At 41.4% G+C, this 24592-nt stretch overlaps 1 protein-coding gene across 2 annotated transcripts in view; it reads left to right on the top strand.

Moving 5' to 3' along the window:
- Window positions 1-24592, top strand: part of BICDL1 (BICD family like cargo adaptor 1) — a 93915-nt gene that overhangs the window by 48984 nt on the left and 20339 nt on the right. For both annotated transcript variants that reach the window (XM_081287431.1, XM_081287432.1), the window contains exons 3-4: window positions 18301-18417; window positions 21180-21326. In XM_081287431.1, coding sequence (XP_081143557.1) covers window positions 18301-18417; window positions 21180-21326 — 264 coding nt within the window. The remainder of the gene's footprint in view (window positions 1-18300; window positions 18418-21179; window positions 21327-24592) is intronic.

The following is a 24592-nucleotide window of genomic DNA, read 5'->3' as shown; positions in this document are numbered from 1 at the left end:
TGCTCAAAATGCTCTGTAGTATTCAGTTTGCTCAGAGGGCTCCCTGTAACTACACCTTCTCTCCCCCATTGGAGAAAATATAGTAAGCATTCTGAATTTGCTTAGTAATTTTTTTAAAGTAGAAGATTGACTTCATTACTTTATTAGTAGAAACAAATGACTTGTGATGTATCTCACAATTGATCATGACCAGACACCAGTATGTTCATTATTAAAGAGTTTCAGATTTTTTTTTTCTTGAGAGAGAGAGAGAGAATATGAATCTTTTTTTTTTTTTTTTTTTTTTTTGGTAGATGGACACAACACAACACAATGTCTTTATTTTTATGTGGTGCTGAGAAGCTGAGAATCAAACCCGGGTCCCGTCCGTGCTGGGCGAGTGTTCTACCGCTGAGTGTCAATCCCAACCCCAACATTTTCAGATTTTTAAAAATAGTATGTGGACATTGTCCACATTCTTTTAGTACATTTGAATTCTTATGCCAAAAAAGAGGGGTTAGGGACATAATTCAGTGGTAGAAAGCTTGCATATCATGGGGAAGGTCCTGGGTTCAGTCCCTAGTACTGCAAAAACAAAAACAAAACAGTGATCTCCCTCTTCCTATCTGATCACATCCAGTTTTTTTTTTTCATTGTTGATTTTGTTTAAATCATTTCTTGGTTTTTGTTGACTGATTGTTGTGATCTTTTTGAGTAGTAGAGAGGTCACAGGGTAAATCGAGCCACTCTTACCTTTTGAAGAACCTACAGATTAATGTAAGTGAGGAGGCTTATTGGAAAATGTTGCAATGAGAAGTCAGTTGATCTCTTCAAAGTTCAGTTTCCTCATCAAAATAATAGGTTGGAAAATAAAAATAAATAGTGGGTTGGTAATACCTGTCTAACAAGTATTATTATGAGAATTTCATGAAATACTTTAACAGCACTTGGCATGGGTGCCTGCTCAGGGTAAATGTTCAGTAACTGATAATTCGTTTTGCATCTAGAGAACCATGCAAAACACTATCATTAGATGCTTAAATTATAGGAAGACCTTTTTTTTTAACTATGAATTGAGAGAAATGAGAACTGGAAGCTGAAATTTATAAGCAAAGGCTTCATGCAAGATGTAGGGTTTAGCCAAGTATGGTGGCTCATGCTTTTAATCCCAGTGGCTTAGTAAACTGATGCAGGAGGATCACAAGTTCAAAGCCAGCCTCAGCAACTTAAGCCCTAAGCAACTTAGTAAGACCCTGTCTCAAAAAAATAAAACGGGGTCTGGGGTTGTGGCTCAGTGGTAGAGCACTTGCCTAGCACATGTGAGGTGCTGGGTTTGATCTCAGCACCACATAAAAATAAATAAATAAAGATTAAAAATAAATAAAAAGGACTAGGGATGTGGCTCACTGGTTAAGTGCCCTGAATTCAATCCCTGGTACAAAACAACAACAACAACAAAAAAAAACCCCTAGGGTTTAAAGGACAGAGGCTTGAGTTTAGTGGCAGCATAAGGATAAGGAGTGGATGAGATTGATCTGTTAGGAGGAGTTTGGGCTCTCCTACTCTCAGGCAATCTCTCTGCCTTTTTAAAATTCCCACATACTGTCTGTGTTGCTTCCCCAGTGACTTCACAGGAAATAATTCTGCACCAACCCTATGGGGCTAATCCTTGCTAGCATTACTATTGTTTCCAAGGCAACCATCAGATGAACCATAATCTGTGTGAGGCAAGATGTTAGAAGTATTTTCATCAATAAATGCCCACTTTTCCTGGAAGAATGTTCCACTGGGAGATCACCAGGCTACTTAGTTGCCATATCCAAAATCTAAATTCTGCTTTTCCATATTTCCATGTTTGAACATTTAGTAGGAAATACTTTTCAGGGGAAAAAAAATCATGCTGTAGATTTTTTTTCTGTAAGGAAATGGCATTATGCTTGAATTCTGTTTGAGTAGTTTATGCAAAATGAACATAGTGAGATAAATCTGATAGGACAAAAAGGATTTTTATCTAATTTGAGTAGAGTTTTCATGATTGTAGGTAGGTAAATGGGTGAAAATGTAAAAAATTGAATGATTGATCTTTAGCCCATTTTACTTAAATTATGGGGAAGATTCAAAGATAAAATTCTTAACATTTAAAAATAAAAATTTCCTGCTGAAAATGGAACCCATTATGTAATATGGGTATTTTACATAATTTGTTCCCCTTTTTAGACAACCTTAAGTGAGTTCATATATACCTGTTTTCCTGTATTCAACAAATTTGTCTACTATAGGCCTTGTGTGGTTTTGAGTACAGGAGATATGGCAGGAAACCAAACAAAGGCCCAACGTTTTGGAACTTATATCAAGGGCAAAGAGAGAGGCAATAACTCAGTTAACACACTATATATCAAGTATGATAAATGGTATGAAGAAAAATTAAACAGAAGGGAATAAAGATTGACACAGGTAGGGATAGGGTGAAATGTCTCAGTTCATTTTCTGTTATTGTAACAAAATACCTTAACTTGGGTAATTTATAAAGAATGGAAGTTTATTTGGCTCACAGTTCTGGAGGATGGAAGTCCAAGAGCAAGGTATTGGCCCCTGCTCAGCATCTGGCAGGGGCCTTCTTGTTACTTCGCGTGGTGTGGCAGTGCAAGTGTCCCCGCTCAGCTCGCTCTCCTGCTTTATTTTATTTTATTTTATTTTTAGATGTTGATGGACCTTTATTTTATTCATTTATTTATATGTGGTGCTGAGAATTGAACCCAGTGACTCACACATGCTAGGCAAGCGCTCTACCACTGAGCCCCAGCCCTGGTTCTCCTTTTTCAAAAGCCACTAATGCCATTGTGGGGGCTCCACCCTCATGACCTCAGCTAATCCTCAGTATTTCCCCAAAGCACCACTTCCATAAGAATTTAGGAATTACATTTCCAACACATTAAAACTTGAGCAACACATTCAAACCATAACAGTGAACAATGGAGGCCTCTTTGATGAGATGACGTTTGAGAAGAGCCCTGAGTGAAGTGGGAACAGGCTTCTGGATACTGAGGGAAAAGAGGCCCAGGCTGAGGGATCCTGGTAGAAGATTACATTGCACAGGGCTGAGGACAGGAACCAAGAATGTGGTGGATAAAGCAGGATAAAGATGAGGTACAGTGGGGGAGGAATCTTGTAAACGCAATGAGCCATAATAAGGACTGTACTGTATTTTGTTCTGAGATAGAAAGTTTCTAGAGGATTTTGAGCAATGATGTGATCTTACTTGTATTTTAGAAGACTGTTCTGGGTCGGAGGGCAAGGATGGAAATGGGAAAAAAAGGATTTTTTTTATAATCCTGGTTAGGATTATAACCAGGATTAACCCACCAACTACCAACTGCAGGCTGGTTAGGGGGCTCTGCAGTTGGTAGTTGGTGGGCGATGTTGCTGGCTGGAACTGGGGTGGGAGAGTGGAGGCAGGGAGAAGTGGTAGGATGTTAATTTACTTAATAAATATAGCACTAGGGGCTGGTATTGTAGCTCAGTGGTAGAGCTCTTGCCTCATATGCATGAGGCACTGGGTTCAATCCTCAGCACCACATAAAAATAAATAAAATAGAGACATTGTGTCCATCTACAAATAAAAATAATAAATAAATAAATAAATAAATACAGCACTTATATGTTAGGCACTACTCGAGTGGCTCGTTTCATTCTCATAATAATCCTCTGAGGTGGACTTCCAAGGTTGAGTCCTCAGGATTTGTGGATTGTTTGGATGTAGTTTATGAGGGTGGGGAGGACAAGGAATCAATGATGATTTCTGTTTGGGGCCTGAAATTCCTGAAGAATGAAGTGGTCCTCTGCCAAGAAGGGGAGACTGGATGTGGAGCATGTTGGGGTGGAGGCCCTAGAATCAGGAGTTCAAGTGTCGGACCTGTTGAGTTTTGTGAATCCCATTAGCTGTCAAAGTGGTGTGCCAAGAAGGCAGTTGAATATAGGAGCCTCAAATCAGGGGAGTCAGGACTGGAGACACATTACAGAAGATCTCCAAGCATTCAGAAAAAGTACCAATTTGATGTCTGATTTTGCTGCTAACCTAGCCTGAAAGGACATGAAGCAGTCTTTTCCCTTGGATATCATTGGCTTTGGTATCAGATCTGCATTTGAATATAGCGCCATCATTTCCTAGTTAAGTAATCTTATCTATGTGTCTTACTCTAGCTTCAGTTTCTTTATCTGTACAATAGGTTAACAGTTCTTATCCAATAGCTTTAAGACAAATCGAAATAACATGTTACATAGAACAATGCTTGGACACAGAAAGTGCCTGATAAATATTTCTTATTTTCCAGTTCCTGAGGTGTAGTTAGTTGCATTCAACTCAAACTAACAGAACACAACCTTCCCTTCTCATGTGAAACAAGGATGAATGTATAGTCTACTCATACTTTTGGAGGTTGCCTACTTAATGACAAGCTCCAAAAAAAAGAATTTCAAGCTGGGAGTGGTGTGTGTGGGTGAGGGGAGTGCCTGTAGTCCCAACTACTTGGGAGGCTGAGGCCTGAGGGTCACTTGGGGCCAGAGGGTCACTTGAGCCAAGGAGTTTGAGGCCAACCTGGGCAACATAGTAAGACTCTGTCTCAATAAATAAATAATAAGGACTAAAGGTTTAGCTCAGGGGTACAGTGCTTGCTGGGCATGCATGAAGTCCTGGATTTGATTCCCAACATTGTAAAAATTAGAAAAAGGATTTCGGGGCTGGAGATGTGGCTCAAGCGGTAGCGCGCTGGCCTGGCATGTGCGCGGCCCGGGTTCGATCCTCAGCACCACATACAAACAAAGATGTTGTGTCTGCCAATAACTAAAAAAAATAAATAAATATTAAAAAATTAAAAAAAAGAAAAAGGATTTCAAGTCCATCTCCTATAAAAATAATGACCTTATAAAAGAAAGGACTTTAGTGAGGTTTTTAAAGGGCATGGGGTTCTGAGTAATAAAAGGTTACTCATGCAAAAGCAGGGTGAAGTAGAGGTAGAAGCACTGAGTAACAAATCCTTGGATTGGTCATGGGTAACTTACATCAAAGCCTGAGTAAATCTACTGGAACCATGGCAGTAACCCCTGAGAGGAAACTGCACTTCGCCACGGAGGGGCTATTTAAGTCAAAGGGAATTGCCTCATTAATTCCCGTCGATCCTGGTGGAACCTTGCTAAAGGGGCACTTCTGGGGTGCTCCTATACTTAATCCTATTTCTGTTTTCTGTAGTCATTGCTGGACTATCACAGAAAGGACTCATTCATGATTTGGATTTTATCTCACAGAGTAAACATTTGAGCACCTACTATGTGCTATGTACTTTATTAGGGAAACAGATAGGATTAGATATGACAGTTATTTTCTGAGGGAGTCCTAAATGTGGCCCTGTGACATCACGTGTCTTGTAGTGGAGGCTGAGGTGTGCCACAGCCCGTCCCCATCACTGTCCTGGCTCACAGGTTGCTGTGTGGAATGCTGTTCAGTGTGTGACCTTCCCCCAGCCTTTCTGGTTACCATGAGAAGGTTCTCAGTTTCTTTTCCAGGGATCTCCATGTAATCTCCTTTTGAAAGCATAAACAGTTCACATTCCAGGAAGTCCATAGTACTGAGTATTTTCTACCCTGAGGAAAGAAGGAAGCCTGTTCCAGGGTGGATGTCTTCTTGGAGACTGTGCAATGCTGTATTTCTCCCTGGCTCCCTAGATATTTTTCAGGGTTTCTCTATTTCACCCATCTCTCATGGGTGAAAGAGTCCCTAAATTCCTTACAACTGCTCATTTGGGGCAGTCATTCTTTCCATCCTCCATCACTTCTTGGGCCAGATTTCCTTAGCTTTTTCTTCTGTATCTTGTTTATGTTTAATTTGTTAGTCTGGCTGTGGCTTGCAGTCATGAAGATGAGGAAGACAGTAACACAACAGCAGTCCTAAGCTCTTTCCATGTGTTAACTTCCTTTGCAACCTTATGAGTCAGGTGCTACTTTATCTTCATTTTATATTGAAGAAACCAGGACATGGAAAGTGAAGCAGTTCTCCTGAGATCATGTGGAGAAGAAAGATCATGTTCTTCCTAGATTTCAAGGTTGGAAGACTTTTCCCACAAGAGCTATATCTTATTCATCTCTGAATCCTCAATTCAAAACATAGTTAAGCAAATAGTCCATCCATGTAGGAATTAGTGTAAAGGGCTAGGCCACCCACTTAACACACCATTGGGTCATTTGGGTTAAAAAAAAAAAAAAAAAAAGCAAACACACAAAATTCAGAGTAAATCAAATGCTGTAGTTGTGAAGACAGTAAGTTGGAAATATCTGAGGCTGATTTTATGAATTGTTTTAAAAATGTTCATTTTGTAGTTGTAGTTGGACACAATACCTTTATTTTATTTATTTTTATGTGGTACTGAGGATCGAACCCAGGGCCTTGCATGTGCTAGGCGTGTGCTCTACCACTGAGCCACAACCCCAGCCGATTTTATGAATTCTTATAGAACTTTTTAAAAAATAAAATTTAAATATGTATTCTTTCTGACTGCAGAAGACTTTTTCACTAACTAGCAGCAGGGATCCGACTTTGAATAATCGTCCTCTTTTCTGAAACAAAGCAGATTAACCAGATTAACAATTGTCCTTTTTTCCCCCCTTAATTAAAGCTTGTGCTGCTGGAGTTGCTGATGTTTTCTTCTGAAGGATTATATTAATGATAGTGACTTAAAGGATGATAGCAACAAAACTGTTATTGTGCTCTAATTTCAAAGTTAACTCAAATAAAATTAGACATAGGGACTAGGGGGCTGGGGATATTGCTCAGTTGGCAGAATTCTTGCCTCACATGCAAAAGGCCATGGGTTCAATCCCCAGTACCAAACAACAACAATAAACAACAAAAAACACCACCAGCTCTTCATTTGACTGCTCTTTTGTTTCAGAATTATTTATTTCTGCACTAATCTTTCTTCTTTCCTTCTCCAAATTTTGAATTTGGATTGTTCTTGCTTTTATAGTTCCTTGAGTTGCACCATTATGTAGTATATTTGAAAAAAAAAAAAAAGTTTTTAAAATGTGGGCACTTAGAAGTCCCTCAGGGTTTTTTTGTGATTGAAGTTATTTTCCTTTTTTTTTTTTTTTTTTTTTGAGGCGGGGAGTACCAGGGATTGAATTTAGGGGCACTGGGCCACATCTTCAGCCCTATTTTTGTATTGAATTTAGAGACTGGCTGTCACTGAGTTGCTTAGTGCCTCACTTTTGCTGAAGCTGGCCTTGAACTTGTGATCTTCCTGCCTCAGCCTCCCGAATGGCAGGGATTACAGGCATGTGCCATCATACCTGACTGAAGTTATATCCTTTTGCTCTTAGTATAGGATTCTTTTAGGCCTTTCTTCCTTCCTTCCTCCCTCCCTTCCTCCCTTCCTCCCTTCCTCCCTTCCTCCCTTCCTTCCTTTTCCAGTGGTGATGGGTTCCCTCAGTTTTTGCTTGTCTTGGAAAATCTTTATTTTTCCTTAATTTCTGAAGGATACATTTCTGATTTATTTTTGAGTTGGCAATTTGTTTTCTTTGGGGACTTTAGAAATATTATCCCATTGTAAGTTTCCTGAAGAGAAGTCTACTGTTAGTCTAATGGAGATTCACTTACAAGTGACTGGGTGCTTTTCTTTTGCTATTTTTAGAATTTATCTTTTACTTTTGATAATTTGATTATAATAAGCCTTGGAGAGGATCTTTTTGGTCAAATATAGGAGGTCCTTTGTGTTTACTGAACCTGGATGTCCATATCTTTCTCAAAATTTGGAAAGTTTTCAACAATTATGTCATTGAATAGGTTTTCTATGTCTTTTCCCTTTTCTCTTCTCTCCCTGGAATACCCATGGTGTAAATGTTTGTTGACTTAATGGCATCCTGTAGGTCTTGAAGCCTTTTTCAATTGTTATAATTTTTTTTCTCTTTTAATCTGACTTGATTATTTCAAAAGCTCTATCTTCAAGCTCAGAAATCTCTGTTTTACTATTGAGGCTCTCCACTGAATTTTTAAATTTCATTTATTGAGTTCTTAAGCTCTAAGATTTCTGATTGGTTCTTTTGTATGATCTCTGTCTTTTTGCTGAATTCTCATTCATATCATGCACTGTCTTTGTAATATCAATGAATTGTCTGTTTTCACTTGTATCCCCTTGCATTTCCTTAAAAATCATTTGGAATTCTTTGTCAGACAATTTGTCTATTTCCATTTCTTTTGGAGTTTGTTGCTGGAGAGGTACTATTTTTCTTTGGAAGTTTGTTGTTGTTTTGGAGATGGTGTCTCACTGTATTGCCCAGGCTGATTTGGAACTCTTGGGTCAAGTGATTTCTCCTGCCATAGTCTCCTGAGTCACACTACAGGCATATACCACCATGCCCTGCTTGAGGTGTTATGTTGCCTTGTTTTCTCCATGCTTCTTGTGTCCCTACATTGGTATTTGTCCATCTGGCAAGTCACTTGCCTCTATCAGCTTTATGGAGTGGTCTTCATAGTAAAAGACTTTCTGGGGGAAATGTGTCTGTCCTATGTATAGATTGGGTATGTTGTGTTGGCTGTAGTCTCAGGTGGGTGCTTGACTATCCATATAGATTCTTTAGCTATACTCAGTGTTGGCAATGTCTGCAAGTGTCTGTGGCCTAAACTGCAGAAATTGTGGAAATGCATCAACAGCTGGGATGCAGTGCCATTCAGTGGGGAAAATTTGCTGGCAGATCCGGTTACAGTGTGCCCAGCTGCTGGTATAGGGTACCTATCAGTTTCCATGTGTCGTATGAGGTGGGGCCACCCCACTGGGCAGAGTTAGGTGTGGTGCGTCATGCCTACTAGTGAGGTCTAGGCTGCACTAGTGGGCCTATTTAGAAACCTGTCCGCATCTAAGATCTGCGTAAGTGACTTTGCAGGGCTTCTGGGGATCACCCTGCTCAAAGAGTCTTTCTTTCTTTCTTTTTTTTTTTTTAAAGAGAGAATGAGAGAGGAGAGAGAGTGAGAGAGAGAGAGAGAATTTTTAATATTTATTTTTTAGTTCTCGGCGGACACAACATCTTTGTTGGTATGTGGTGCTGAGGATCGACCCGGGCCGCACGCATGCGAGGCTAGCGCGCTGCCGCTTGAGCCACATCCCCAGCCCCTCAAAGAGTCTTTCCTTCTGCTTCCTGTGGGAGAGTGAGGCTGAACCTCTGCTTCTCAGGGTCTCAGTGTGCTGAGCCACTGAGAAGGGCTGCTCAGTTTCATGGGGCATCATTCTCCAGACAGTATCTGTGCTTTCCTCTATGAAGTATCTAGGGGAACAACTAATCTGGGATTTTAAAAACAGAATTAGACTTTTAAGGAGAAATTGCAAAAACAATACAAAAATTCTCATACAGCCTTCGTATCCAGCTCCCTTGGTATTAATATCTCAGTAATCATAATACTGGTTATCAAAACCAGGAAATTTATATTGCAGCATTATTATAAAACTGTACATACTAGAATTTTGCAAGTTCCCCAAAAATGTCCTCTTTCTGGTCCAGGATCCAGTGTGAACTCCCATATAGCATTTAGTTGTCATATTTCCTTTCTCTCCTCTAATCTCTGATAGTTTCTCAAGTTTTCTTTGTTTTTCTTGTACTTGATAGAGTATTGTTTAAATTCTGTAGAAAATCCCTCGGTGTGGATCTGTGTGTCACAGATAAGCCAAGGTTATATGTTTTTGCCAAGAGTAGCATAGAGGTTCAGAGTTACATTCTCTTGGCATATCATATGGGGGATATGCAGTGTTGCTATGTCTTTTTATTGGTGATGTTAACTTTGATCTCTTGGTTAAGGTAGTGGCTGCCAGTCTTCCCCACTGTATAATTACTATTTTTCCCTGTGAAATTATCTTGTGGGGAGATACTTTGAGACATTGTAAATATCCTGTTTCTCATCAGATTTTTTTTTAAGAGAGAGAATTTTAATATTTATTTTATTTTATTTTTTTAGTTCTCAGCGGACACAACATCTTTGTATGTGGTGCTGAGGATCGAACCCGGGCCGCACACATGCCAGGCGAGCGCGCTACCGCTTGAGCCACATCCCCAGCCCTCTCATCAGATTTTTGCCCACTAATTTTAGCATTCATTCTCTGTTTCTTGCCTACAATGGTCTTTACTGTAATGCTTGCATAGTGATGATTTTGTTTCCATCATTTCTTCTTTGTATTCATTAGAATCCTATAAGGAAAAACAGCTCCCTTTCCCTCCATTTTTCTGTTCAATTATTTGTCAATGTGAATTCATGAATATTTATGTTATCCTGTGTATCTTAACCACATGATTATTTGTGTATTGATAATGATGGTCCCAGCCCTAGCCATCAGGAGCTCCTTTGGGTTGACTTCTGTGTCAGTTCAGTGTATCACTATCATTTTTAAAGCATTTTCTTTCTGTCTAGTACCATAAAATGTTCCAAGTGCAACTTGTATTTTTCCTGCCCCAAACCTGGAACCAATCATTTCTCCAGGGAGTTTTGGTTCATACATTAGACAGTGGTATTTAGAAACTAAGATCCGAGCACCAGGTGTGCTTATTGCTACTAGGGTGTCATTGCTTTTAGGCCTTCTCAGAGGACAGAGCTAAGAAATAAGTGTGTGTGCCCTAAAATACACACACAAACACATCTGTATTAATTTCTCAGTCTCTCCATATATATTAAAAACCACAAGTTCATGGCTGCTCTCTCTGATTCCATTCCAGTACTGTGTGGTTCATTCTAGCCTTCCTTCTTATTTGTAACTTATTTTTCTGTGAGAGAAAACACTGATTCTCATGATCCATGGTATATTTACTCATTTGTACAGTTTTAATAAACATGAATCAGTAGTTTCAGAATTGCTAACTCATGTTCCTGAGAAACAAATTAACTACAGTGCAGCATCTTTTCTCTTGAACCTTGTACTGTGCAGTCAAAACAGACTGTTTCCAGAGTTATATGGTTAGTATTTTCTTCTCTAGCCCTTCAAGGGTAGTTATGTTACTCATTTGTACTGCAGTTCAGTTTGTTTGGTTCTGTTGTTGTTCCATTGACTGGTTGTAATTATTTGCATGTGTGAAACATGACCCATGGCTCTGTCATTAACTTGTCAACTCTTTGATGCTTTTAAGTGTGTTCTATTTATCTAGCATTTTTTCAGTAGGAGGGTCAGTCCAAATAACCTTGTCTTCCTTATTACCATAAATGAAGAATTTCCTTCGAAAATCTTATTGTCTTCAAACATTAAGGAAAATAGGAGCCGGGTATAATGGTACATGCCTGTGATCCCATCTACTTGGGAATCTGAGGCAAGAGAGTGGAGAATTTGAAGTCAACTTCAGCAATTTAATAAGACCCTGTCTCGAATCAAAAATAAAACGGGCTGGGTATGTACCCTAGTGGTAGATCACTACTACATGTGATCCCCAGAATAAAAAAAAAAAGTATTAGTAAACTAAAAATACATGACAGACTTCACTTCTGAGCTTTATTTTTGAAAGGCTTTTTGGAGAGTTAGCATACTCGAGCCTAACAAGAATAGTAAACTATTTTTTGCATTTATTTATCATCCAGTAGATAGCTATCATTTTTATTACTATGAATACCTAAGAGAATAAAGAGGAGGCTTATCCTGTAAAATGTTAGCAATAGGCTCATGGTATCCATTGCCAAAATTGAAAGTTTTTAATAGTAAAACCTTGAAAATCAGAAAATACAGTCATGGTTAATTGACTTGAACTTGCAGTTCAGCAAAAACTACTCAGAAACTCATTTTTGGTTCACATTTGGTGTAAACTTTTTCTAATATATGTTCATCTACCTTTCTGACACAATAAAGAGGTTGTCCATTCCACTTCTTACACAAATGTAAGTTCTATCACCCAATGACATGTGTTTATCAGTGCATGATAATTGCAAAATATGGGGATATCCCAGATGCTGAACAATTGGGAGGCTTATCCTGTAATATGTTAGCAATAGGCTGTTAGCAGTAGGCTCATGGCACTTATTGCCATGAAAAAGTAATTATAACCCATTGGAAAGGAAATTATAATCCATCTACATGATGGAATATTATGCAGTCATAGTGATAATTAATCAGCAATAGTAATCTGGAAATGATTTTGATAAAAAGTATGAATAGTATGATTATAACTAATAATACACATACAGAAAGATTGGAGGGAATCAACTAAATGTAACAATGTTTTTAAATACCTATATTCTGTAGAAGGTTTTGTTACATTTAAACTTTTTAAAAAATTAATTACTTGGGCTGGGGATATAGCTCAGTTGGTAGAATGCTTGCCTTGCATGCACAAGGCCCTGGGTTCAATCCCCAGTACCTCAAAACAAACAAATTAATTACTCTTTAAAAAGTGTCCTAAGGTGCCAAAAACAAACACTAGAGAAAAGCCTGCCTTTTTAACAAATGGCACTGGGAAAACTGAGTATCCATATGTAGAAGAATTAAACTAGACCCTTAGTTCTCACCCTGCACAAAAATCAACTCAACATGGATCAAAAACCTAGAAATTAGACCAGAAACTTTGCAACCCTAGAAGAACATGTAGGTCAATACTCCAGCACATTAGCACAGGCATCGACTTTCTCAATAGACCCAGGAAAGCTCAGGAAGTAATGCCAAGAGTTAATAAATGGGATGCCAATCAAATTAAAAGGCTTCGGCAGAGCAAAGGAAACAATTGGGAATGTGAAGAGAAAACCTACAGAATGGGAGAAAATCTTTGCTAACTACTTATCTGACAGGATTAATATCTAGAAGACACAAAGAACTCAAATAACCCAATTAATAAATAGGCAAATGAATCAAACAGATACTTCTCAAAAGAAGAAATACAAATGGAAAACGTTCAACAGCATTAGCAATTAGAGAAACACAATCAAAACTACACTGAGATTTCATCTCATGCCAGTCAGAATGGCAATCATCAAGCATAAAATTAATAATAAATGCTGGAGAGGATGTGGAGAAAAAGAAACTCTTTTATACTGTTGCTCAGATTGTAAGTTGGTATAACCACTATGGAAATCAGTATGGAGGTTCCTCAAAAGACTAGGCATGGAACCACCATATATGACCTAGCTCTGCCACTCCTTGTTCCGGAAGAATTGAAGTCATCGTACTCCAGTGACACATGCACACCCATGGTTACAGCAGCACTATTCACAGTAGCAAACTATATAACCAGCTAAGATGTCTATCAACAGATGTGTGGTTAAAGAAAATATAGTATTATACACAGTAAAGTTTTATTTCATCATAAAGAAGAATGAAATGTGTTTTGTAGGAACATGGATGGAACTAGAGACCATCGTGTTAGGGAAATAAGTCAAACTCAGCAGGTTACAGGCTATATGTTTTCTCTCATACGCAGAAGCTAGAGAGGATAAAAAAAAAGTGGGGGTGGGTCTCAAGAAAGTCAAAGGGAGATCTGTAGAGAAAAGGGATCAAGGTGGAGGGGAAGGAGGGAGGAGTAACGGGGAGTAATATTAGCCAAATTATGTTGTGATATTGTGTGCATCTATGGATATATAATAGATCTCATCAGTATGTACAACTATATGCACAAATAAAAAAATGTGGAGAGCCATATGTGGTGGCACACACCTGTTATCCCAGTGGCTTGGAAGGCTGAACAAGGAGGATCACAAATTCAAGGCTAGCCTCCACAACTTAGTGAGGCTCTAAGCAACTTGGTGAGACTCTGTCTTAAAATTAAAAGTAAATGGGGCTGGGAATATGGCTCAGTAGTTAAATGCCTCTGGGTTCAATCCCCAGTATCAAAAAAAAGCGGGGGCGACATGGTCCTAGAGCAGTAGTTCTCAACCACAATATTTTTTTAAAATTCTCTTCTTAACTAAAATTAGGGTACTTTAAAGGTTGTTGCTGTAATGTCACTTTCAGTTTGATAAGCATTTTGAGTGAGGAATGGAATGGAAAGGGGACACTCTTGTGTCAAGTCTGAATAGAGGCGGCCCTTGAGGTGAGAACCCTAAATCCAGCACTTAGCATTGCCAGTAGGACTTACCTCAGTCTCCGCAGCTTTAAGTGGGAAACTTCAGGTTCCTACTACTACTTATTATTATGAAGATTAAACAAAATAGTAAATGTGAACTACTTAGATCCAGGTCAAGCACATGACAGATGCTCAGTGTGTGAACTATTGCTATAGCTGTCATCATCCTGTCACTCTCACTGCCACTCCCAAGGTGCCCATGATCCGTCATGCTTTGGTAGCAGACAGATGGAAATTTTCTATACTAAAGTAAGACTTGGTTCTTCCAGCATAATATTAATATGATAGATCTTTCCTGCAATAATTTCTAAGTTAATTGTTTCTTTTTGTTTTTCCTTTTGACAAATGAATGAATGTGGGTAAATAACGCAGTTTCCTTTCCTCCATTTAATACAAAACATATAGTTAACAGTTTTGCCTTGGCCAGTTTAAACAAACCTAATCTAAATGTTTCAGTTTGGGAGAATGTTCATTTGTTGCTGGTCATGTCAGTAAGAAAAGTAATTGGGGAACATCTCTGCACAGTATAGAGGAGGTAATGTGTCTGCAGTGGTCCTCTGACCGAATTGCCCCATCAGGGAGAGAGAACTCACTGTCAGAGTGTTTCACGCTGGAGGATTGGTTGAGTAACAGTAACCCAAGCACTAGGATAGGTCAGGACCATGTGAGTGTTAAACTTCTTGGCATTCTGTTAACAGAACTAGAGTTATTTCTAGAACATTTTCTGTTTTCTGCATACAGTGAAAGTTAAAGAGATTTAAGGTTTTAAAGATACTGGAAATAAGTAAAGATTAAATGATTTCATAATACCCAGCACAGTATTGAGAAGTAAGCATTTTGTACAATAAATTGATGCCACAACCATGGAGGAAAGTTTTTTCAGTACTTGTCAGAATGAATGTGCATATTTTTTTACCTAGAGATTTTACTTAAGGAATGTATTTACTTATGGGGTATTCTACAAGCATGAAGATGAGTGAACAAAAATGGGTTTTGCAGCAATATTTATAATAGCAAAATAATTTTTTGGAACACTCTTAAATGTTCATCAGTAGGAAATAGTTAAATCATCATGTATTTATAATTTAAGTTATGATATACTTGTTTAGCTATTAAGAAGAATAAGACAGCTGGTCACAATGGCATACGCCTGTAATCCAGCAACCTGGAAAGCTGAGACAGGAGGATCACAAGTTCAAGACCAGCCACAGTAACTTATCGACACCCTATTTCAAAATCAAAAGGGCTGGGGATGTTGCTCAGTGGTTAAGCACCCCTGGGTTCAATCACCAGTACCCACCCCCCAAAAAAAGGCAGATCTACATATTGAGATGAAAAGATGTTCATTTATATATAATACACACATGTATTAAACACAGGGTCTTGTGTATACACACTACCACTGAGCCATATCCCCAGCACGAAATACATGTATTTTTAAAGGGAAGGTTTTAGGTATTGTTATACATAGGTGTGAATAGAATAGAAACTTTCTAGGAAGATCCACAAGAAAAATTTGTGATAGTGACTACCTCTGGGGAGTGACAGTAATGACTAGGGGTAAGTGGAAATTAACTTTCGTTTAATTTTTTATTTTTCCCCTCAATCTGAATATCTGCTGCTTTTATTATAAGGGAAAGAAATTTGAAAAGGACAAATATCTGACTAAAATCTTGGCATCTATTTTACATTTACCCATAATTACAGATGTTGAAAGGTTTTTTTGTTTCGTTTTTGTTTTTTAGTTGGACAGATGCCTTTATTTTATTTATTTTTTTTTTATGCGGTGCTGAGGATCAAACCCAGTGCCCCACACGTGCTGGGCAAGCGTTCTACGCTGAGCCACAACCCCAGCCCCTGTTTGTTTCGTTTTTAATGATATTTTTAATTGTACAGAGTACCATATAATTCAATACACGTATACAGTGTATACTGAGGAGCTCAAAGGCACAAACATGAAGTGCTGAGAGAGAGATGGAAATGCTAATTACCCAGATGCTGGATTTTGCTTCAACTCTTACTTGCTGCCTAATCAGGGACAGTGAGTAAAACTCATGATTTGAGAAGTAAACCATGCCTGTCATTTTCTACTCTATTTAAGAATGAACCTCCCACCACCCCCAGGAAAGGTCTGCATACAGAGGCCAGTGATTCCTGCTTCTTCAAGCTAATAGAGATTCACAAGAGAAATGTAGATTAAAAGCCTTTGAAAGTCGTACATCTCTAGGCACATCTGAGGAGTCACGCATTGAAAGGAAACATAGTTTTATAGTTTAGTGGTTTAAAAGTCAAACTGCTTGGTAAGAAGAGACAGATTTCCATTTCTAGAAAGATCACTTTGAGCAGAGACTTGTCTACAGAAGCATTTCTTAGAATAGCTGAGCTTGATTTGTAGACTGAGCACATCACTTTGGCTTTGAGAGTCAAGTCAAGGGGGTGGTGCCAGGGATACCATTAGCTACCTGAGTTACCCAGTGCTTTGCAAATTCAAATATGTTTAAAACCCCAGAATTATGTACAGGCAATGAAACTGTAGCACATGAAAGGGTCCTCCATTCCATTAGAAGACATTCCGGGAGCCTTAAATGAAATTGCTTAGTATTTAAAAAAAAGACAAGACTAAATTGAACTCATGTAAAGTTTGGTTTGGGTAGTGAGCAATGGAAAAGCTATTTAAAAGTGCAAGAAGGCAATATTGCAGTCCTACTCTGAGAGTGAGAAGCCCAGAGTTTATTATCCTGATGGTCTCACCTGCTGAAGCCCTGGGCAGGTTCCTTCACTAACCTGAATATACTCCCTTGTTGGTGAAGAAAAGGGTGACAGGTGAGAGAGAACATTGAAAGCATTTAACATAATAGTTCTTGGCACTTAATAAGTACTCAGTAAATGTTGACTAATGTTAAACTAATGTTTAAGTGAGACATCTAAAACAAGCCAGTGGTGTCTGAAATTAAACTTGGAATATAAAAGAAAAAGGTGTTTTAATTTGGTTTTATTGTTTTGTAATTCATTGTTTAAAAAAATAGAAATAGGTTTCTTATGTGACTCTCAAGTGAGGCCATGTGTGCTGAATCTGTGGAACCAAAAAAGACAATTAATTATATAGCACTTGAAAATAAAGAGAACTGCTGAAGATGTGACCATTACAAAGAGAGGCTCATTAAGCAGCTAGCCAACCATTTCAACATTATGATCACCATCCCACCTCCTTAAAGCCATTTCTAACCATCCCAGTACATGGTGATCTCTCCCCAAGAACCCATAAAGCTCACTGACCCCCATCTGGCCTCAGAAGATCACTGAGGCAGTTACTTGGCTTGTCCAAGGCTCTCTGTAGGGCAGCCTGCAGAGCCCTCTGCAGTGGGGTCAGTCTGAGCCTTCAGGAGGCCAGAGTTCATGTCTTACTAAGGGAATCTTCTTTCAGAGGACCCCCTGCAACACTAGAGAATAAGTGGGTGGAATGGAAAAGAAGCAAGCACCTCAGTCAGCACTCCCTCAGAATTATGTTGCAAAAAACAAAACAAAAATGTTCTTGGGGAAGGAATGGCCAAAATCTTAACAGATTCAACAAGGAATTTCAAATAGTGACAGTGTTATTACACTCTTGGTGCACACTGGTAATCCCAGAATCTCGGAAGCCTGAAACAGAGGCTTACAATTTTGAGGCCAGTCTCAGCAATTTATGCCCTAAGCAATTTAGCAAGATCCTGTCTTGAATAATAAAAAGGGGTGGGGATGTGACTCAGTGGTTAAGCACCCCTGGGTTCAATCCCTGGTACCAAAACAACAACAACAACAAAATAGTACCAGTGTTGAGTGGAAGTAAGAAATGCAGGCAGAGGTGATTTGCCTGAACCCAGCCAAGCGGGTGGATTGGAGAAATAAAGGACTCTTAAAACTGAAGGTGTATCTGTCATTACTTCATGTTAAATACTGAGGCTTTCTCTTAAGGTGAGGATGTTTGCTGAGTTTCTAAATATGCAGAATAATAATGATAACATTTAAGAGCCCTTTCTCCTGGACCTGTTGCTTCTAGTTGATAAGGTGGTCTTGGCCCTAGACAGTCATTGATGGTGGGGGTGGGGCGTGTCCTGCTTTGGTGCTACAGAACAAATGGATTGTGGGTGGGAAGGCAACTTCTCATCTGGAACTCCTTATGGAATGGAAAGTGCAAAGAGATGCTTGAGAAATGAAAGGCAGGCATGCTGGCAGACTTCCTCCCCACCTCCGAATCGGCTCTGAAGGTCTCCTCTGTTGCAGGCATCAGAAGTTGAGCGGCAACTCTCCATGCAGGTCCACGCCCTCAGAGAAGACTTTCGGGAGAAAAACTCGTCAACCAACCAGCACATCATCCGGCTGGAGAGCCTGCAGGCCGAGGTGAGCCTGCTGGCAGCCGCGCATGGAGGGAAGCGCTTTTCTCCTTGGAAGCTCTGCACCAGAGTCTTTGGATAAGGAGCGTCTGAGCTGGGAAACAAAAGCCTGCTCTCTAGAAAAGGGACTAACAGTCTCTGAAGAGAGACGTTTCTCTGAGAAACTGAGGAGCCCTTGATGCTTGCTCCTCTGTTGTCTGGAAGAATAAAGGTGCTGAGAGTTGCTGAGGGTGTTGAAACCATGGGTGACCTACATATTACTGAGTGTGTCAATCCCTCCAAAAATACCCTTGCCAGCCCCACATAAAAGCTGGGGAGGGCATCTTCCCTTTCTCCACTCCTCCTTAGTCCAGTTCAGTCCACCTTAGTAGGGTCTGCTATTATTCCTGTCTGTAAAGTGAAAGTAATAGAAGTTTCTGTGTCTTAGGACTTTTGGGAAGATTTGCTAGTTGAGTACATAGAAAGCACTATGTATGGTCCCAGGACACAATAATGTCACTGAAAGCACAAGAGAGGCCAGGCATGATGGCCAGGGTCTGTGACCCTGAGTGGGTCACGGAGAAGAAAGCCACACTACAGGAGCAGTACTTGATCATCCAGCCCGGGGGTAAGGAGAGGATGAGGGTCACTTCAGCCAGAGCAGGGACTTGCCCAGGGGAGGCTTCCACCCAATCTGTTCCAAGAACCCCTAATCCCCTCTGGCTAAGTCAGACTTTGGGGGATAGTCTAGAGCCAGACAGAACGAGCACCCTCCACTGGGCCAAGGAATCAGCCATTGTGGGGCCTGAGAAACCTCATCGGCTCCTTCTCTGCTTCATAAATGACCTGAGGATGTTTTTCCTAAAGCCTGTCAATATCTTCTCTTTTCTTCTGCCTCCCATCCCCTTCCTTCCTCCTTTTCCTTGGCTTTCCTACTGGTATTGAGCAGCAGGTTCTTGAAGTAAGTAGAGTTTGTACCGGTGGGGTTTGGCATGCCTGTCTGTGACTGTGCGTGTGCATGATTTGCCATTCAGTTGCCCTGGCCGGGCTCTGGCTCCTTCCAGTTGCCCGTCTTCCTCTTTCCCCCACTCGCTCATTCACTTTTTCTAAACCCTCAGGAACAGGGTCATTCCCAGGAATGTCTATTGCCAGATTTGGTCATGTGTTTCAGGGTGTGTAGGGTGGAGTGAGGGAGTTGGCAGCATAGTGCCAGTTCCTTACTTCATCCAGTGACACTACCACTGGAAGACACGCTGTGAAATTGTTCATTTCAAATATATTACTTCATGTAACTCTGCACTTCTAAGAGTCTGTTGTATACCAGAATCACGTTACCTCGTTACTCTACCACTCCACCGAGGGAAACTTGGGAAACAATGATCCATGGGAAGGAGAACTTGAAGATCAGAGGGTATTTAAGTGAAAATGAGCTAGAGGGAGAATTCCCTTCATACTGGTCACTGTGTTCCACTGTCAGGAATAGTGAGTGGTTCCATTCACGAAAGAGGCTTGCTCCTTTTGGTCTTTTACTCAGGTGCACACTTGAGAGACAGTATTTCTTTGTTACCTGCCATCTGATCTCTCTGGACAAAGGCCACATACCTCCTTTCCCCAGATCAGAATCCTCTGATTGATTGGTGGCCCTGTGAGCAGAACTCTAGTGCAGAGAGTGAGAACAGCTAAGAAGCAGGGGGGAAAGGGTTCTCAAGATCCAGAGCCATTCCAAAGTCTCAACCTGAAAAGGTCCTGAGGCTGGTCCCCAGAACTTAAAAGCATGATTCTCCAGACCACGTAAGGAGTATTACAGATGTGCAGCTGAATACGAAACCAGCCTAACAGGGAGCTAATAAATGGGAGGAGCTGAGGGGTCAGAGACCTGCAGGACCCCAAAAGTTCCCCCAAAGCCAGTACTGCTTGAGAAGATGAGAGGGCTTTCTGGAGTCCCTGAGCAGAGTGGTGTTTTGGTGAGGCATTGCTGGCCTTGGGAGCATCGGCTTAGCTTTTCTTCCTGCAGACCTAGAGGCCAGAGAGGATTAAACATCTCTTTCCTCTGCTTTCTCCTTGACATTGAGGAGGTAGACAGACCTTTCTACAAGAACATGCTTGTAGGAGACTGACTGGGTACTCAGTGGGTGAATTAAGTCAGCCTTTTTCACAAAAGGAGAGTTTGCTTCTATTTACAAATTACTTGGTCAGGTAAAAGGCGCTCTAAGTAATCAGTTACCCACAGTCCCTCTCCTGTCCTTTCTGGGCACGGGCTGATGTAGGCATCACTTTGCCTTCTGCACCCTGCTCTTTCCTCTGTTAACTCAGCACCCCAGGTCTGAGCTGTGACTTCTAGTGCCCAAGGAGCCAACTGTGGGATGAGGATAGAAGAGAGCCAGCAGTTGTGAGCGCACAGTGGCTTCAAAAGCTGACCTGGGCATTCTCTCATGCTCATGTCTTGAGAGGGAAGAATAGTTCAGAAGATCAGGCTCTCCCCACCGCCTCTGAGGCCGGGCCTTTTCTGTCTTATCTCTGGAATTTCCAGAGCACTAACCATCCCTTCCTCTGCCTGGCAGCCCACATTCCAGCCCTCACGGCTGACTCCCACCCCCACCAGATGGTTTTCTAGAGGGGAGGGGCTTTCTCTTCAACCCAGGATTTCATCACTCTTCTCTCTGAGGTGGTGGCCCTCTGAGTCCTAGGGCACAGCACTGAGAGACACGTGCCTTTGTCACTGGGGCTAGTCCCTCTTCTTACGTGCCAGGTGTAACTCCACACCACCCCTCTGGCTTTTCGCCTTTTCAGATCAAGATGCTGTCAGATCGGAAACGAGAGCTGGAGCATCGTCTCAGTGCCACCTTAGAGGAAAATGACCTGCTACAAGGGACTGTGGAGGAGCTACAGGACCGGGTGCTGATCCTGGAGAGGCAGGGCCATGACAAAGACCTGCAGGTACTGGGCAGAGAGGTTGTCTTTGGGGGACCAGGGCCAGACAGTAGGAGCAGTTAGCCAAAAAAAAAAGGCGTTGGTGGGAGCAAGTGACACAGGTTTCACTGAGGACCTGTTGTAATTCCCCAGGACACTCACTAACTAGCCCATGGCCAGAGAAGTGCACTATAGGTCATCTTTCCCATGTGTTCTGAGCCACTGGCCCCTAGACAGTTTCATGCAGTTCTTTCTGGGCTATTAACATGGCTGGAACACTGGGAGTGTCGTTCTGGCCTCTCTGCGTCTGTGAAAACTGCTAGATTTCAGAGGAAGCCTGTGGTTGTCTGTCCTCAGCCCACGGGGCTGGCTGTCCTCAGCCCACAGGGCTCTCTGCTGCTGCCTTTCTAGTGGGGGATTTAGTTGGCTGGCACAGAACAGAAACCAAGAAGCTGCCCACCGAACACAGCAAGACATAATTCTGTTTCTGCCAGTTGCCAGGAAAGGCACAGCCTGACCCTTTTGTGAGTCTAATGAGTCTTTTATTTTTTTTTTAACCTTCCTAAAGAAAATGGTTCCATAGCCATATTTGTCCTTATTTGGGAACTACCACCAGGTCTCAGATGAATCCCCAAGCTTGTCAAGAAACAACCCCAAACAAAATAAAACTTTGACAAGAAACAACCCCCAAAACAAAAGTGCATTTATTCCTAGCCTCTCCAGAGGCAGGTGTACATGTGCTACCAAGGTGCTTTGCTGGGCTGGCCTGGGACTGGAGATGAGGGTGCTCACTGCCCTTGGGGCTCCTTGAGCCTGGCAGGAAGCACACTGGATTGCAGCAGTGTTTGCACAGAGGTGGCTGGCCAGGTGATGCTTGAGCACCCCAGGGGTCCCTGCCCGAAGACCAGGCCATGGAGTTCCCACTGGGCTCACGGTTAGGCTGTTTGGAAGCCTATGTCTTGCACTAATATCACCTATCAGCTGCCGCCTGAATGCTGAGCCCCCTTTGAGGGACAGTTAATCAGCAGTTTTTATCCTCTGGGTTTTTATATCTTTGGCTGGTAACTTTTCATGTAGTAGGACCCAGTAGACATTGAGTAGAAATTGGGGCTGCAGCACAAGGCCCTGGATTCCATTCTCAGCCCTAAAAAAAAAAAAAAATTAAAAAATGGTGCTAACTAAAGCCTCAGGGCAGTTTTCTAAATGGAAAGAAGTGTCTCATTTTTCAAGGTTGATGGTGATAGTAGCAGTGAACACTGCTTGTCTGCAGGGACAGAGGCCTTCATGTGCATCGTAAAGCTGAAGCTTAGAGAAAACAAATCATCCAGAGTTCTATACTAAATCCTTGGTAGAATCGAGACTAGAACGCTTCCACCTGGTTGACCTCTTGCTTACCTGCCCCTAAAGTCATCATTTGACCATCATTTGTTATCCTGTTAAGCACTACTGAGGGCTAGATGGAACATGGAGAGGAAAAGGGAAAAAAGCACAGAAAAAGAGAAAAATGGTGCCTTCCTAGAGAGACTTTAGTCTAGCATGATTTCATAAGAGAGAAGTCCTTATTTCAAATCCGTATCTGGGAACCTAGAGATAGGATGAAAGGGCCAGGATGAGTATGGACCCCCAGGTACTACTGGTACAATGGGCTGTGAGTCCTGTAGCAGCAAGAATAACAGGTCAGACCACAGGCACATCCTCACCATCTGCCTGTCCACTCTCTTCTGACTAGACTGTAGAGTGAGAGCTAGGACAAGTCAGGCAGTTCCCACTTTGTTTGGAAGATCCACATTTCCAGCTAAATTCTTATCTTTCCTGTTTATAAAAAACTCTTCCTAAGCTGCAGCAGTAGTTACAAGTACCCTCCACAGAGTCCCGTCTGTTCCTGAAATGACCTGCCCTGACAAAGGAGTAAAAATTCCATTTTACTCGGGTAACATGAAGTTGTCCTAAGCCAGATTTGAGCCAGTGGCCTTGGAATGCATTTAATCCTATGATCTTAAACCCTCAGTCAAGGGGGAGCAGAACACTGAGCAGGCAAGGTAATGGGCCTGCCTCCACCAGGGGAGTCCCCTTTTGATCTCTTTCACTATGGGATTAGGGGTCCTGCTGTCAAAAACAGATTTTTAAGCTACTGACCTGATACAACTGAGTACCGAGTTTATAGCAAGCATTTTGCTAAGTTCTTAATACCCAGTAAAAAGAATCTGAATTGTTCCTCTAAGGACAACTTAGCTGCCCTGTTTCATAGATGTGCATGGGGCCTAACCCCAGCATGGTGGGTTTCACTAGGAGAGCACCCACCCTCAATCACTGCAGGTGACCTAAGAGGCAGGTGACCTAGGAGGCAGGTGACCAGGGGCCATGTGCCCTAAGGTACATCAAGTTACCTCACACTGAAGTCAGAGAGGAAAGTGCCCCCACTTCTGCTCACTTGAGAATTATGAGCATAACTTTGTATAAACACAAACCATTTAATGTCATCCCTGTTTATACCTAGAAATATACTTGGTGTCATCTTCATTGTACAGAAGATGATACTTATTATTTTAGAGAGTTCTCACAGTTAATGGACTCTTCCCTGGTGTGGTTTGGCTTTTCTACACATATCTGCCCAGCTGGTTGAATGAATCTCTGACCAGAGAACCAGACCTTTCTTGATCTTTTGTTCTTTTGCTGTTATAACTAATTAAGCACCTTTGAGGGTTCATGAGTAATTGAACTAATTTTGTCCAGTGCATAAGAACCGTATTTGTCTGTGCGGAACTTCTCCTGCTGAGATGTACATGGAGTTGTCTAGAAAATAATTGTAAAGCATTTTGCCAGCTTAGTATGCTGTTTGTAACTGTGCCAAATGCTTCCTAGGAATGCCTACACACACACACACACACACACACACACACACACCAGTAATCCTGATTGTTTTCTTGCTGAATTTCCTCAGAACCAGAGCTGGAGGAGTCCCCATGGTGAGCAGGTATTGCTAGTCCATGGGAACCAGGTAGAGCAGGCCTACCAGTTCCTTTTTCCTCCTCTGAGCAGCCAGGCTCCAAACCCTTCTAGTTGGGGCTCATTTAGGCCAATGGTTCCATTGACCAACCACTTCCTGTCACTAATGGGTGAAGGTGAGGCTCCCAGGGCACCTAAAGTACTGGCTACAGGCCTGGGAGTTTGCTCCCTCCTTGAGAGCCAGAGCTCTGAGTTGCTGCTGGTGCCCCCCGAGTCTGCCTCTCTCAGGAGCCACAAGATGACTTGGCCAAGAGTCTGGAAAGTCCAGTGCAGCATATTCATTCATA

This window comes from Spermophilus citellus (assembly GCF_964194105.1).
Source record: "Spermophilus citellus genome assembly, chromosome: 3".
Classification (NCBI taxonomy): domain Eukaryota; kingdom Metazoa; phylum Chordata; class Mammalia; order Rodentia; family Sciuridae; genus Spermophilus; species Spermophilus citellus.
Note: the sequence above shows the minus strand (reverse complement) of the source record. Positions and strands in the feature narration are given on the sequence as shown.